At 38.0% G+C, this 17,390-nt stretch overlaps 1 protein-coding gene across 2 annotated transcripts; it reads right to left on the bottom strand.

The window, feature by feature from the left end:
* Positions 1-6,784: 6,784 nt before the first annotated feature.
* tent5c (terminal nucleotidyltransferase 5C) lies at positions 6,785-12,831 on the bottom strand. Of its 2 annotated transcripts, none has more exons than XM_084122675.1 (3): positions 12,814-12,831; positions 12,504-12,631; positions 6,785-11,319 (listed from the first exon to the last, which is right to left on the bottom strand). In XM_084122675.1, exon 3 carries the CDS (start codon positions 11,305-11,307, stop codon positions 10,138-10,140), a length of 1,170 nt encoding a protein of 389 aa, XP_083978801.1. In that variant the 5' UTR covers positions 11,308-11,319; positions 12,504-12,631; positions 12,814-12,831; the 3' UTR covers positions 6,785-10,137. The 2 variants fall into 2 exon arrangements, with proteins under 2 accessions (XP_083978801.1, XP_083978800.1); XM_084122674.1 differs by having other exon boundaries at positions 12,500-12,631; positions 12,814-12,830.
* Between the last annotated feature and the right edge of the window lie 4,559 nt (positions 12,832-17,390).

The following is a 17,390-nucleotide window of genomic DNA, read 5'->3' as shown; positions in this document are numbered from 1 at the left end:
TGATGAAAGTGTTTTTCTTTGATGCTATATTTAAAACTGTAACTAATTTTATTTATTTTTTCATGTAAAAAAAAAAAGAGAGAGAGTGGTTAGTTTTATCATTTCTGTCAAATTGGGCTATTTTTAAAATAATTGCATAATCTCCCAGAATGCATCAGTTGTGCAAAAAAAAAACAAAAAAAAATCTAATTAATACACAAAAGATCATAGCTATCATTTTATTAAACACATGGGGACTATAAGATTTCAGACTTGGTAACGTTTTTTAATAGAAATGATATTGTTAAAGCTCTTTTTGTAACATTACAGTTTGTGTATGTTGGTTTAAGGCAAACAAAACTCTTACTTTGCAATTTCAAAGACTTGCATGGGATGCAAAATAATTTTTGTGGGATGAGGGGAAGCGGTGGTTTTGTCAGAAACCTTTGTTCACATGCAACAGATATTAATACTAAATGTTTTTGATGCATGATGTCCACTATAACCTGGATGGATCTTTAAAAAACATTTTTAACCATTCAAGCCAGGACGTGATGTTACATCCAAACCAGCAGGGGAAATAATATTATTTTTAATTTATGACACAATAAATTGAATATGACTGATGACAGTGAAGCACCTGGAGGTGTTACTATAATGGGTTACTCTTTTAATATTCATTATATTCTTGTTTTGAACAAAAAAAAAAAAAACTACCTCTATTACAGGATTTAATTACTACAAATTACTACTACAACCTTGAGATTACTACGTCACCTTTGCATTTCTGGCCACGTCAGTTCCTTCCCCAATCTTGTGTCTGGTCTAGTGGACAGCCCTTCTCAAGTCCATCCATATATCCTCGGTCGGATTGGTCAAATAGCGCATTGTACGCTTCAGTCATGCTGTTTGTTTTTAATCATGTAAGCACTGCTGGTAAAGCAGCAGTCCAGCAGAGAGCCAGTGTCTCTCTCTGTGTGGCACATGTGGTGAGGAAAATGAGTAAGTCTTTAACAGCTCTCACCATGTCTGAGGGGGTCAACGAAGCTGCTCTGAACTGTAACACCTGGACAAGATTGCTTTGGCTTTATACTGTGACTCAGAATGAGTATGACAACAACATCAGGAATCAGCAGGGGTATCTGGGAAATGGAGACATGACACTGTGCTTCTCATCATCATTGGCTGGTCTGCAGCCTCACATGAGCTGTCCTTAAATAACCCTCCTTATAGCAGTCCTTTTGTAAAATGCATTAATATATATTCATAAATTCAAGTAATTCAGCTAAACTCAGCAACAACAAAAAAAAGAGAAACATCCTTTTTTCAGGATATTGTATTTCAAAGGTAATTTTGTAAAATCTAAATCACAGATCTTTTTTGGAAAGTGTTTTTCATGCTTGGACATGATGCATCTGTGGACTAGTCTGTGAGACACTTACAGTTTACACACACTATAACAGTAATGTTATGTCTCAGTTTTTTAATCTTTTTATGCACATACAAATAATTACATGTTAAGATATTATAGACATAAAAGCAATTGAAAGTGAGTTTAGATTTATTCTACATTCTGTTCACAGTGTGTTTCAATCATCAGTTGTTTTGGAAGCCTGCCTAAAATGATAAAGGGGAAATTTAAAAAGATCTCATTACTCCTCTTTATGGCGTTTAAAACCTGTATGACTTGCTTTCTTCTGTGATGAAAAAAAGCTGTTATGAAGAATGTTGGTCTCCAAATAGTTTTGGTTCCCATTGACTTCAATTGTATTGTTTGTCTATACACGGAAGTCAGTGGGAACCATGGTAACCAACATTCTTCAAAATATCTTATTTTATGTCCTGCCGAATAGAACTATCCATTTAAATAGCATAGCTCTTTGAATGTAAATTATGATCTCATGGTTCTTTTCTTTATCACAATGTTTGCTGACGTCCACATTTATTAATGCACAACAAAAGCGATGCGATCCAGATTTAAATACACTGAAACGATCAAATGAAACTGATTGATTGCCAGCAGAGTCAGCAGAGTAATTAATATAGTGAATGAAGTCAGCAGAGTAATTAATATAGTGAATGAACATAGATCAGATACTAGGTCTGTTTGTTTTATCAGTGCTGGAACTGAAAATATATCATTGATTAGCGCAGAGCATCTGCTTATTGTACTGCTGTCGAAGAGGGCAGGAGCGGGTCACTGCTGCGAGTTTCACTGCTGCTCAGTGGGGGGCAGCAGTAGGCCTACACATAATTAAGCCTAGCCTACTACATTTCTGGTTTGTTGCCTCATAATGTAGCATATTACATTGTTTATCCACACGGATCCATTTATTGTAAAGTTCTGACTATAAATGTTTCTGGGAGAAGACTGGTCACGCAAGGAACGTTTTGGCGCGAAGATGTTTATTTGAAATGCGAGAGCAATATGAGGAAACTTCATGAAAGTGATGATGACAAAAGCAAACAGTAAGTCATTTTTACTGACTGACATTTATAAGGGGTCTAACTAAGGTTGTAACAGCACAAAAGCTAGGCAAAAAATTTTTTGTTTTGTTTTGTTTTCTTTCCATGCCTGCAGCACGATGAAGAGCTCATACTGTCAGTTCAAAAGTCTATGCAGGAAGTGGCTGCATGCAGGAATCTGTCGAGTAATTTATCAGTAGGCCTACTGTATTTAGTTGACAGAAATAGGCTTTATGTTTAATGTTAAAGCAAATTATACATTTAGTATTTTTTGGTTTACAATCAACAGCTTGCATTCTTACACTTTTCTCAAATTTTATCTTTTTTTTCTTCTCTCATTAAAATAGTCAAGGGGTTTGACAAAATTAATTATAAAAAAAACAAACAAAAAAAAATGAATATTGCCAATTTTGTTCTGACTATATAACCTCATAAACACTGCATGTAGGAGAGACCAGGGTCAGTTGTCACACTTTTAATCCAGTGAATACCCTGATATATTTTTAAGTTTATTTTTGAAAGTCAGTTTTGGCACATATCTTGAAGTCTTGACAGCAACTGAATATTTCCACTGTTAATGCCAAGGGAAAAAGATAAAGGTTACTGACCATATGGTAAGTTATCACTGACTGAACTAATAAAAAGCCTATACATGGCTTTTCAGCAAAACACAAACAAATGTAATGACCAATTCATGAAGCAGCACAAATATAAAAGTTAACAAAAAGCATTATATATACAAATGTTGCAAAAAATTACATTTTAAATTTTTTAGTTTGTTTTTGTTTTGTTCTGTTTGTAAACAGTTAACAAATTTTAGAACGATGTTTGAAAGCAACATTAATCTACTGGTCATTTGCATTTGACAAAACTAGCCCTGGCCTCCCCTATAATATACAAAAATTGCAGAAGATTAAGATTAAGAAGTTTATTATTATAGACTATTATTAGTAGATAATGTCACACAGTTGTCAATTTCACAATGTACTTTCACATTATAAAAATTGTCTTCCTGAAGACAATCACATGAAACAGGTGCAAAGTCAGTCTTGCTCAGTTAGTCTTGAAGACAGCTTGGATTTTGTGACTCAGCAGAGACTCTAAAAAAGAGAGAGCGTGTGGGGAACTTGAGGTTGCAGCTCAGGTTCCTGAACACCATCAAACCAGGGGGAGGTGCAGAGGAACTTACTGAGGTGTAATATGATTGTTTCTGAGATGTAATATAATTGTTTCTGAGAAATGCTATACACACAAGGTCAAATACCCAGCTTTAGTTTAGTTTACTCCCCCTTACCCCACCCCACATCTCTCATTCTCTCTGTTTCAGCCACAAGAACATCTGGCAACCCTCCCTCCATCTCTCACCTGTTTCTCAGGACCTTGAGTTCCTATAAATGGCACCTCTTGAAAGATGTTGATGCAGGCAGTTAGTGTTTGAGCAGCCTGCCCATTTCCTGGCCAGGAAAGACAGTTTGCTTAAGCTGCTTGATTTCTCAGAGGATTGATAAGTTTGCTGCTTGCACCAAAAGTATCACGCTGAACCCCCGTGAACCTCTACAGCTTTACAGGAGTGCCATGGGAATCTTTTTTACAGATACAGCTCAACATATCATCACAAAGAGGATGTCAAACACACAATAATGTGTTTATCTTTTCTTTTAACTGCCCCTGACACAATAGTTCATCACAAACATTATATATGAACTACTGTAACTACATACGATTTATAATCTGGGAAACAGACATTTTCATTGTTCCACATACAAATGATAGAACTATTATCTTCCTTTTGCCTCTGAAATGCAGTCTGTCCTGAAAACAACTCTCAACTTAGCAGTTTGATTAATAACTTTGTGGGAGCAAAGTCTCAGTATTCATCTTTTATAGTCTTGTATAACATTTAGGACTAATTAAAAGTTGATTTAACAATAGGCATAAAAGTTATGGAGAAACACATGCTCTCCCCAGCATAACAGAAACATATTTCATACAACACAAAAATGCTGCACTCTGCATGAATGCCCCTTATGCAGAAAGACTGATTATTTAAAGCAGGGAACTTTCTCTCGGCCATATGCCTCTTATAAATGATAGGACTGAAGAGAATGGAGAGGGAGGATTCTCTAGATATTGTACCGTACTGCTGTAAAGATTGTGCTGTGTGCTGTGCTTTCATTGTTTCCCTCTACATGTTTCTATCAGCACTGTTCCAGAAATCAGTCATTGTTGGCCAGCCATTTTCACTCATTATTGTTTTCCCAGTGGCCTCCAGTAACAGAACATTGGAACTTTGGCTGCGTCCAAAATCGCACACTCTCCTCAGTAGGTACTTATTTTGAATAAGTACTCCACAACCGCTAAAAAAAGTATGTTGTATAGTATGAATGTAATCTGGACATTCTACATTTGCTATGCTCTCATCATCATGTGATATACCAGCGCCAGTTACGTCGCTTCACTGTCATTCATAAATCCTCTCCCTTTGCCTCATAGGATTGTAAAGGAGTTCAGAATCTCACAGTTCAGAATCTCGCCAGAAATAGTAGGTCATCCGCGTACGTTTTGAGACGTGATATACTGTGTTTCGCCTACTATATATTTGGGAAGTATGCGATTTTAGATGCAGCCTAGTGTGAACTGTCCTGAGCCCTTACACACACCTGCATGTTTTTACCTTTCATTTTGAGTGCGTGGAATATGGGAGAGCTCCAGATGTTACCACGGGAACTGTAAAAACAATTCCTCCCACAACATTGTGTTAACGCGCACAATTAAATGCAACCATAGAAATGTTACTTAATAGGTTAACTTAATAGGTTACTTATTGTAATTAATGGGATTATTATTATTTCCACGAATTAGATCTTCGCTTTCATTGAAACCTATAGGTTGTGTGAAATCATAACATTTTATTTCACAATGTTTCTATGACGTATCTTCAATTAAAATATCGGCAATTAATATAACGTAAATATTTATATGCTTGTACATAAGTCAGAGAATAATTTTACCTTTCAGATAAATCTCTTTTACTGGTATTCTGAATTGTCTGTCATCGGTTATTCAAGTATTCGTATAAATTGTCAAATAAAATAAAAAATTGAAATGAAAGAGTTGATGAAAGTTGCCACTTTTAAAAATATATTAAAATTAAGAAGTATATCAAAAATAATGTATATAATTTAATTTAAGCAATCTTATCCCTTTTAATATTTGACATTTTGTGCTTTTTATTTCCTATATATTTAAACAAATTATTATACAATTCGTAATTAAATGCCATTAGAATGCCTAATTAATACTAACAGCGAAGCATTTATCAGTATGCTTGTTGAAACGTAACGCAAGAGAAGAAACCGGTTAGGGAATTTCACTACACACCTAGATAAGTTTTAACAAACCTCAAAACCCTTGTGCTACATTTGTCAAGTTTCTTGTTAACCAGTACAAACCTAAAGGTAAATGGAGACATGTTAAAGAATAGGAGGTAAACATGACTTTTCAAAGTTTCATTTAGCACATAATGTATAAGAAAAAGTGCAACCAAACCTTTTAATTTTTCGCCCGCTGTGACTGATATAGATCAGGACTATGTATATCAGCCACAGAGAGCAGCTCCAGCCTGCAGCAGAGACTGCTGATTCATACTTGTGCTTTTAAGGGCAGTGGAGCAACACAGCAGAGATGAACACCACATGGGCCAAAGAGCCCTTGGGAATAAACACCTCAGTGAACACCGATCATTCAAACACTTGAAACTATCAGTCTCCACTATTACGAGCAAACATTGTAATAAAGTGTCCCTCCATCTCAAACAGCAAATCTAAGTAAAATTCTCTTAATTTCTTTCGCAAGTTTTTAGATGCATATTTCACATATGGAATTAAGTTAAGTCTACTTACACCATGTACTGTATTAAATTACTTGGATGTTCTGACAACATACCTACATAAGTAATGTGATACCCACTCGAACACAGATCTTACAATACTTGGTACACAATAACGATCACATCCGTTGGATCATTTTTGATTATGAATAGAGAAGAAAATGAACTCCAGATGTCACAAAAAAAAAAAAAGCATGTTACTAAACCTAACAAAAACGATAAAACATTCTACCTTATTCATGCCCCAGTGCATGATGGGAACACTAGTATCAGAAAGTTGAGCAGGTTTTACTTGATTTTTATAACAGCATTTACGCTTTAATTTCCTTAAGCTTAAATTAGTTAGTTCAGGCAAGCATTTAAAAACCAACTTATTCAGGTAGACTTTACATTTGTAGAACAATTTTACAGAAAACGTTTTACTTTCAAAGAAAAGAGCATGAGAAAGAATGGGCTTTCAATACTTTATTTTTTCCCATTGATACACATTTTCCTTATTCTCAATTCCATCCAAAGGAAAATTATAGTGAGGTAAAAGTGCTTTGAAACAAAACGGCATAATGAATCTACATCATTAAATCACCACGCCGACATCAGAGAGCCGACATAACTACTTCAAAATAATAGTGCGACTTCTTCCATTTTTCACTTTTTTTTAAACTCACAATCATTAGCATCTTTACAGACAAACAAGACAAATAAAACAAAAAAAGTAAACAAAATGTGCTGAAATCCACAACTCCACTTGCAACATTGCAAAAGGGCTTCAAAAAGGCCTCAATCATCAAGACTTGCACTTTAGACAAGCATATCCAAATCCTATAAACCTCCCCTGCACACACAGTTACAGAAGCATTCAGAGCGGTTACAAAAGCTCCAACACCTTTGTCTAATGAATAAAGGTTAACACTGGGGAATATGGAATTACAGCAGACAGAGGGGACAAAGAAAATAAAAAGAACAATATGAATTCAATACACACAAAAGCATGTTTTCCCATTTTCAACACTCCCTTTCCATGAAACACACTTTACACAGACTTCAAACAGGAAATGAACCAAGCCTCATCACACCATGCCTTATCTAAGTGAAGTGCATCTGCACAAGATAAAGATTAAAAAAATAAATACCATGTTTCTTTTTGAATTTTTTTTTTTTCTGTGACTGTAATGCACATGATCAGTAAAGGACAGATTAAGGTGAGAATTATGTTGGCCAACAACTACAGATCATACAAGTGCCCTTTATACATCCAAAAAAAAAAAAAAAAAAGAGGAGGAAACCAGTTCTGAAACAGAAGTACTTGTTCCTGGTGCGCTGACATTTTACTTAATATCTCAGTTGTAAGACAAAGCATTTCAAACAGTTCAACTTTTACTTTCGCTGAACAGTTGTTGCCATCAAGACTGTAGCCCTTTATGTCCCTGAGACGACAAAAAAAGAAAAAGAAAAGAAAGACACCTTATAGCTTGTGTGTTCACAGGGCTTGAGTATGACAAGGCCTGTAAAGTGCATTTATTGAAATGGGTATTTTAATGATTTGGCCTTAAGATTTTTAAAGCGCTGTGTAGTGCACAGTACTTGCTTTGGTTAGGAGGATGAAGAAAAGACATTAAAATTACAGAACTGGAATGACTAGACAACTACACTCAGAAAAAGCAAGGTGTGACATGACTTAAGGTATAATTGGGACTAAATAAAAAAAAAAAAAAAAAACTTTGCATTCTTAGTTGTCCATGTCATTCATCCTCCTTCACCTTTATTAACCAAATTGTTTTGAAACCAGAAGATTGAGCTACAAGGTCTTTACTTGCAAGTCATAAGCTAAACCCAAATGGGTGACCACAAAAAAAAAAAAAAAAAAGCACGTGCTGTGTTGCTGGTTCAAACATTGGTCCAAAGTCTGCATGTCCCAAAATTATACGAAGGTGTAGGGGCCCAAAAAAAAAAAAAAAAACATCATAGGAGTAAAAACCATTCCAGCTTAATACACTTTGGGGTGTGACCCACTGAAAGGGAGGCTGTGTGACCCTTCTCATTACCCTAGAAGTCTGTGACGGCTGATAAGAGAAGGAACGTGGCTCTCATGGTTATCTTGTGCATGTGCTTGTACAAGCTGAAGCAGCAGGAGCTGAGGCGCGTGAGCAGAGACGAAGAGGGAACCTGAGGGGCAGGGGACAGCTGTCAGCCATTACGTAAGAGCAGCCAACGGAGTACTAGACTTCTCTGAATGGATGACTGTCGAAAGAGGAACTACACATGGGCATGATTGGGGGGGGGTGTGGGGACAGTAATAGGCAGTCACAATTTAATACTGTCTAACTTACAAAAAGCATGGAATTGATTTTACCCAACTGACACTTGCAATGTTCCTTGAAGCCATTACGTCAAATTCACTGACAAAGGACCAAGACAGGAGACACTGAAGCCCAATAAAGATCAAGAGCAGCAACCCCAGCAAAAATCGATTAGATCCAAACCTGGAAAGAAATCCACACCAATGTGTTTTTACATCCATTTGACTGAGCATTGGTCTATCCCCCGGTTACAGCGGTGAACCCTCCCACACCTCAACTATCAGAAGAGGCCTTGTGACATACCAGCATTCACATATACAGTGTCATCTACAGTGACGCAAATCAGAAGCACAGGAAAGACATTCGCCCCACTAGAAATTCCATCCCATATGCTGTCCATTCAAGGCAAATCCCGAGAGGGAAGGGACAATTTTAGAGCGCCGTGACACCATTTGGCTGGGCTGTTAGCTGGAGGTCTTGTTACACACAGCAATGCTAAGTCTGCTAATGGCTGCAAAAAGCTCAGGAGGACCCATCGTCCAACAGTTGATCCTTGTATGGACAACCATGACCTCTCTGTCCCATTTAAACATGTACACAATGTTAATGAGATATGAAGGGAAGATTAAACCACTAGATCCAAGGAGCCTTATTAATCTAGTTCATTAAAATGACTTTTTACGGCTCTCTAGCTATGGGAAGAGGACAAATTCTCTTTGTACACGCTGAAAACGATTTCAATTTCTCACCCTGGATGTAACTAGCAAGACCGAACAAGTTTACAAACTGCACAATTTCTCCAATGTACAGTGGAACACAATTCATCTGTATGCATTCACACAGCAAACTGAAGCGCATTGCTATGAATACTTCAACATGATTCTGCTAACATTTCTATTCATGAGAACAAAAAGAACTTTAGCTGCCCACTAGTGTACCAAAAAAAACAATCAAAATCTCCTGATAACTTGAGACCTAAAATACCTATTTCACCTGTGCTCACATTTTTCATCTTTTTCTCTCAATTTTATATCATTTTTTTTTCTCTGAATTTCTAAGAACATTTTTTATTTTTTTGGCCTTTATATTTTGTATCACAGGAAAAATATAATTTTGCCCCAATGTGCATTTCCTTCACTTTTAGGGTTACAATATATTAAGGCACTGTGGGAATTGTTTCTTTTCAACATGGAAAAAAAAAAAATGAATCTCTCAGAGCAAGGACAGCGACGAGAGCAAACAAATCTGAAACTTTAGAATATTAAGGTAAAAAAAAGAAAAAAAAAGAAAAGTAATTCATTCGCTAAAATATATCACTTTGAATCAAAAACATCTTGGCACCTCTGCAGAGAAGGAATTAAAAGAAAGAAAGAAAAAAAAAAGAAGAGGAAAGGAAACACTTGTCATTTTAAAGATCCTTTATGCCTACAGAGGGAAACATCCCTTATGGCCAAAAATCCAGCTTTTCTAGCCAACTCATGGATTTTGTTGAACAAGAATCATGTCTTAGTTACAAGGCAACCAAGTTGGAATGGACTGGTTACAAGAGGCCACATAGTAGTTGTTGAAGTTCAGGTCTCTGACGTACGGAGCCGGCTGGTAGTAACAGGTGACGTTGGACGCATCAGGTATGGCATTCTGCTCGGCGAGCACCCGAAACGCCGTCAGCGAGATGAGGTTGAGTGTCTGCCGCCTCTCGTGTCCCATGAGACACACGGTGCTCTCGTTCACAACCCGCCGCAGGATCATGAGGTAGTTGTACTTGTTCTTCTCCTCACCGACAAAGTGACTTTGCAGATAAGCCTCCAGTTTGCGCTGTTGCTCACCAATGTCGGGAAAGTCAATGAAGAAACGGGAGCACATATAACGCTCCAGGGCCTTAAATTCATCTTCGTCCGTAGGCCTGAAGTCCCTCACCAGGAGGTTGCAGTATTTGAGCAAACCACCTCCACGGATCTCCTCTGGCCGTTTGGTGGCAATCATCTTGTTCCTGAGGTGGTCCAGAGCCATGGCAAAGTCACCGTACACGCTCTCCCCGACCACGGTAGGGTGGAAGTGCCGAGACATGGCGTTTTCTGAGAAGTCATAGTACGACAGAACAGAGTCCAAAATGATCTGGAAGGAGTCCACGCTGAACTCGAACTGTCTCCGGATTGAATCCACAAACTTAAGTTCCACATTGCGGCCATTGTTATTGGACAGCGAGATGAGGGACCAGCGGTCCTGCTCAGTGTAGACTTTGACCAGCTTCTGGACGTAGGCCTCTTTCAGAGTCATAGGAGTGATCTTCTCTTTGTTTACCCCCTCGGGCAGAAAGTCTAACAAAGTGCTTAGAACCACATCTTTGATGAGCTGGAACTCCTCTTCCCGAGGAAGGTCTACCCTGAAGATGACGTCCAGGTCTTTGTAGCTCCAGCCAATGTCCTTTACCAGCACGTGGCTAGCAGTGGAGCCATTCAGACGCACATCTTTGACTGTAATGCCACTCAGCTCCAGACGGTTCCTCACCATCTGTACGATATCCTTTAGCCGGACCTCCAGGGTGGGAAAGTTGCCACGTCCGTGGACGGGCACAACCTCTGTCAGCACGTCGTTCAAACGGCACACTTGCTCCCAGGTAAGCACACTTTGCGACTCACTTTCGCTGCTGGATGAGGCTGAGGCCATGTTTGCCATCTATGCAGTTTCCTAGGACAAGTGCAAAAACAATTTCACTGATTTTCAATTTTCAAAAATCTCTTTATCTAGATAGTTAATATTTAGTTGGAATAATAAGCCCAAAGGGAAGTTAAGGAACTTTATTTATTTATTTATTTATTTATATATATATATATATATATATATATATATATATATATATATATATTTATATTTATATTTATATATATATATATAAAATATATAAATGGTCTAACAGAAAAGCTAACAATGATTCTCAGGCTTTCCAGAAGGCCAAACAGAACTGAAGCATTTATAATGGGTGACACTCAGCTGCTCCTCAACTAATTCATCAGGATTCCAATTAAAAAAAAAAAATAAAAAAAATCCAAACAAATCCCAAAAAAAGGATTAATAATTCATGCACACTGATTAACTTGACGAAATTTATGCAATTCATAAATTATGAATATGACTGACAGGGTTGAGCCAAACAACAAAGAATGTGAACAATATTCCCATCGTAATTTTAAAACAATCAGAAGAATTCTCTCAAATATACAAAATGGAATAAAATAAAATTACAAAAATTGGTACCAGTTTTTGTTATATGGTCCCTACAGGATACAATAATGTAACCGTGTTTTGTCTTAATCGTTAAATATTTTTTTTTTTTAATTCCCATTGATGTCTTACAGGGAATTGTATTCTGTTTGGTAACCACAATTGCCTTGAAAACAAAATGGCTTTAAAATGTACATGTTTTTCCATTTTGTTTTATGTTGGAATAATATAAGAAAATGCCCGCTTGGTTCCTTTTGGATTGATTCCAATTTACAAAAGGGAAATTACAAGAAGATGTTTTGATACATGGCACTCGAACTCACGACAATATAAACTTTAGTCATAACTACATGCAACGTAAGCAAGTAAAACATGCGTACTACAATGTTCGAAATACAACGCATACTTGCAAGATTCAAAACGAGCTATTTACTCAAGAGTATGATGCATAAATGAAAACCAATCGTTTGATACAAAGCGCACGTGAGATCGAAAGATCCACAATGTGCGCGAGGTCAGCGTTCAAACCAACCAAACCAATATACCTGCAATTTATCTGAAAGTAAAGTAAAGTAAATCTCCCGATTGCATCCAAATCACACAGATCCAACGCGCTTATGAAGTATAAATATAAAAAACGTCGCACCTACTGTTCTCAAGAAATCCACCTGAAGTTCTCAGCAACGTGGTCGGCACAAAGTAGTGGATGTCAAATAAGGTTTATTAGCAGCAGCAGCTCCATCCATCTGTTCAGTCGTCAAACGCCAGAGCTTCAGTTCTGAAGAGCACACACATGCGCGCTCTCTTATAACTGCCTACAAAACAACCTGACTCTCCGCACCTCCACTGCGCACTATTTTTTCTGAAGCCATGCCATCATCACGTGGGTCAAACATACACATATTTATTTTCTATAACAATCAGATAATCTAAATAAATAACAATCTGTATTGAACTTACCAATACTCCAGTGCCGAGCTCCGCACTACAAGGCATCAATGGACTAAGGCTCTATATGGAATTCAAAAACATACGGCGTTCTATTCGCTTGTATCAATGCGCCAGCCGAAGCCTGTGATTGGCTGAAGAGTTTTTTTTTTGTTGCCAGGCGACCACAGGCACATGTTGAATTTGACGTCCGGGTTTGGCAGAGTAGCTGAGGCTTGAGTAGCAAGTAGGCTAGTTCACGTTTGACAGTAACATGAGGTTTGGGGTTTGATCAAATAATTCAAATCGTTGTTTTCCACAGGTGCCTTAGATAAGCTGGGCTGTCAGGAATATTTAAAGCTCAGCTACTTTTTGTCAGAGTGAAAATTATAAAATAATTTGCTAATGTCTCATGAGACATGTTTTTGATAAATCTACCTGACTTTTTTTCTCTAAAGCCTAGAAATATTCAAGAATGTCGACAGGTAGACTATAACTGGAAATTTTCACATAGCCTATATAGTGATTATAAATAACCTACTAGTTAGCATAGGGCTAACCTAACCTATCCCTCACACACAACTGCTTATATTAGTAGAGTCAGTACCAGCAGAGTAACTTACAAGCAAAGCAACTGATGTGCCTTTATCATTTTGAGGACCATTTCAAAAGCATGTATGCACTATATTTGTGAGGACATTTTTTTTTAATTTGGCCCTTACAAACATAACCCACCCACACACATGCTCTTTTGTAGGTGGTGCTTTTCATAACTGTGAGAAAAACAGACACTAATTAATATTTGCCTGAAAAGCTGGATCTAAGTGACACTCCAACAGACAGACACTGAGTGGTCCATACAGAATGAGTCACGTTGTGGTGAGTGTCAGTGAAATTGTGGATGGTGAGTTTGAGGGAGTAAAACAGAATAAGTGGGTGTAAAAGCACAACTGGAGAAACCCTGTAGGAAAGTAGTGCAACATCATCACATACAGCATATCGCTGATGCCTCTGAGTAAATCATCAGACTAGTGCAGCCTCCAGTGGAAATACGAGGGAGGGATTTTCCTGTCTGTTTGCTTCCTTCTAAATCTTTTTTCTTTTTTAATTATGATGAGGGTATAAATGACATGAGAAAGCAAAACAGGAAATAACTGCTCAATCGCATATGAGGAAACTCCAGTTTTGTGTGCGGGGTCTGAATCACAATCAGTTTTGTGAATGACTGAGAACAACGAGAGAACGAGAGAGGAATGGAGAGAGAATTAGAAACTGGATCTGAGGGACTGTCCTAACAGTTTTGTGGTAATCTATCATGACGTCAATAGTGCGGACTTGCACTTAATTATACAAGATAAGGAAAAAACACAAACAAAATGCTATTTACTGTGCCACTTACATTTATGATGGGAGTGTCATTCCCAAGCTGATTCATACACACACAGCAATGAAAATCAAAGATTGTTATAGAGAACCATCGCACCATATCTTACCCAGTCGATTAAATGTTGACAGCAATGAAAACAATGCAAAGTTTTATCTTAGCTTATAGCTTTTACTTCATACACTCACTCTTAAAAATAAAAGTTCTTTATTGGCATCTGTGGTTCCATTGCACAAAATGTTCTTTACAGTGAGAAAAGGTTCTTTATATGTTTTAAATGGTCTTCACACTAAGAACAATAAAATGGTTATTTTAAGAATATTATTATTAAGGTTATTTTATTTCTTCTATGGTATTGCTGTGAAAACCCCCTTTTGAAACCATTATTTTTAAGCGTGTATAAAGGTGTTCAAATCCACAATTATGCTTCCGAAAAGGTTGATGCATTTGCATTCAGAGGATGAGGCATGAACAATGCGCTACGTAAGAGAACTAAAGTATGTCGATCACATGTGGGTTATTACTGCCCAAACAGGTTAGTGAACCTTTTTTTAGTAAGACTTTTTGACAACTGAAAAAAAGGACATGAGTCATAACTCCAAGTTATTCTAGATGACTTGGCTCACAGGAAGCTTCATCACAAAAGTTTTCACACTTGGAGCTCAGAAATAAACAGTGTCGGTAAAGGTTAATGCATCAAAACCATATATGCTTCTGAATTTCTGAGATCATGATCTGTCATTCCTTTGTTGGATTTGCTAAAAGCACGAGAACACACAGCCATCAAACAAAGATTTCTTTCAGCATCATCAAACAAACAGCACCAAATGTCACATTCAAAGCCTTTGAGAAACATCTAACGATACATGGAGTCTTATGAGGCTAAGCAAGCATTTTCCTTCCCAGGTGGATTTATAGAATAAATAAACATCACAGTGAGGGCTGAATCGAACAGAAATTAAGCAGTGTTTTGTTCAAAGGTGAATGTCATTTAGTTTGTGAGGAGGGGCAATGCCACCTGCTGCAGCTGGGACCAGAGCCAAGTGGAAATGACTCACTGTCCATGCTACGGATGGTTAACCGGCGGCCATTAACACATTAAACACACTGAAGGAGGCGCGCACACGCACATACTGCCCATTAACACATTAAACTCTCCACTACGTATGCGGACGTCCACGCAATTGTTTTTTTCCCCTCTGTCTATCTGCTCACATAGTGACTCATAGTGACATTCATAATCCTCTCCTTCCCGTGACATCAGCAACCCTCTGGGATCTATTGATTAAAATTCAGAGGTCCTGAGATACAAAAACACGATGCAAGAGGTCTCATGTGTCCTCAGGAGAGGGGTTCGGTTAATACTGGAGGGACTGGAGAACTGGCTCTCAATTGCTGGACAAATTCATCTGTCAGCTGAGAAGCTAGTTATAGGGAAAGTTCACCCGAAATTGAAAATTCTGTCATCACATAACTCACCCTGGGTGACTTTCTTTCTTCTGTGGAATATGAAAGAAGACATTTTGAAGAATGGTGATAACCAAACAGTTTTGATGACCAACACAGAGACATTTCTCAGAATATATATATATATATATATTGTGTTCCACAGAAGTCACACAGGTTTGGAACAACATGAGGGTGAAAAAATAATGACATAATTTGCAGTTTTGGGGGAACTATCCTTTTAAATATGGCAGATCATTTTCTGTATTAATTTATTCAAAAATAGAATAAATGCAATTCATAAATAAACAATACCCAATATGAAATATGAATTTCCTGTAAAAGAAACCCTTTTTAAGTAGTTTGGCATAATTTTTATCATAACGTATAAAAAACGTATAAAAACATATAAAAAAAGAACTATGGACTCTACAACAAGCATGGACTCTACAACAGTGTCCTGTGGTGTCTGGCACCAAGACATTAGGTCGCAAGGTGGAGATGCCGTGGATTGAACTTGGTCCAGCACATCCCACAGATGCTCAAATGGATTGAGATCTGGGGAATTTGGAGGCCAGGACAACACCTTGAACTCTTCATCATGTTCCTCAAATCGTTCCTGAACAATGTGTGGCAGGGTGCATTATCCCACTTCCACCAGGGAACACCACAGTCATGAAGGGTGTAACTGGTTTGCATCAATGTTTAGGTAGGGGGCACGTGTCAAATTTTACGTCCACATGAATGGCCGGACTCAGAGTTTCCCAGCAGAACATTGCCCAGAGCATCACTCTCCCTCCACCGGCTTCTCGTCGTCCCAGAGTGTATCCTGGTATCATCACTTCCCCATGTAAACAGCACAAAAGCACACGGACGTCCACGTGATGTAAAAGAAAACAGGACTCATCGGACCAGGTGACCTTCTCCTCTGCTCCGAGGTCCAGTTCTGACACTCGAGTGCTCATTGTCGGCACATTCGCCGGTGGACAGGGGTCATCATAGGCACTCTGATTGGCCTGTGGCTACGCAGCAGAGTGTGATGCAGTGTGTGTTGTGACACATTCCTCCCTTAACCATCATTAACATTTTATCAGACCAGACGGGATAGCCTTCGTTGCCCTCATGCATCGATGAGCCTTGGGCGCCCAACATCCTGTCGCCGCTTTGTGGTTTGTCAGTCCTCGGACCACTGTTGGTAAATTCTCACCACTTCTGACAAAAAGCAACCCACAAACCTTTCCATTTCAGAGATACTCTGACCTGTGGCCTTGTTAGGAGATTATCAGCGATATTCACTGTGACATGTTTTGGCTCATCAGTGTATAGTAACAGTGTTGATGAGGTCAGATCAGGCATGATAACAAACATCATCTTGCCTATACCATAATTCAGAAACAAACTCGGCACAAATGACATGATTTTGGTTATATTATTTCCCTTAAAAAAAAGAAAACTATGCTTTTTCAGCAAGGGGTTTGCAAACTCACTGACTTTTCTTCTGAAAGTCAAATCTCTCTTTTCTCCAGTGGTACTAGCTGTCAGCACACCCTCTCTCTGCGCATGTAATCGGTTTGCTATCATTAATAGAAGTTGCCAACTGACCTACCTGGTTCACAGTGACCTTGGCGCTTTTTTGTTGCTGCGCACACTTGCAACATGCCAGTTTCTCCAAGCTTATCACTCACTGTTTTCCACAGAGACTTTGTGGCCTAAGATGACCCTAAATTACACTGAACACATTTTGGTGTAAGATTTACTTTGAAACAATATTCACTCAGAC

The sequence above is a fragment of the Abramis brama genome (assembly GCF_963993115.1).
Source record: "Abramis brama genome assembly, chromosome: 8".
In the NCBI taxonomy this organism is placed as follows: domain Eukaryota; kingdom Metazoa; phylum Chordata; class Actinopteri; order Cypriniformes; family Leuciscidae; genus Abramis; species Abramis brama.
The sequence above is the reverse complement of the archived record's forward strand: the minus strand, read 5'-3'. Positions and strand labels throughout refer to the sequence as shown.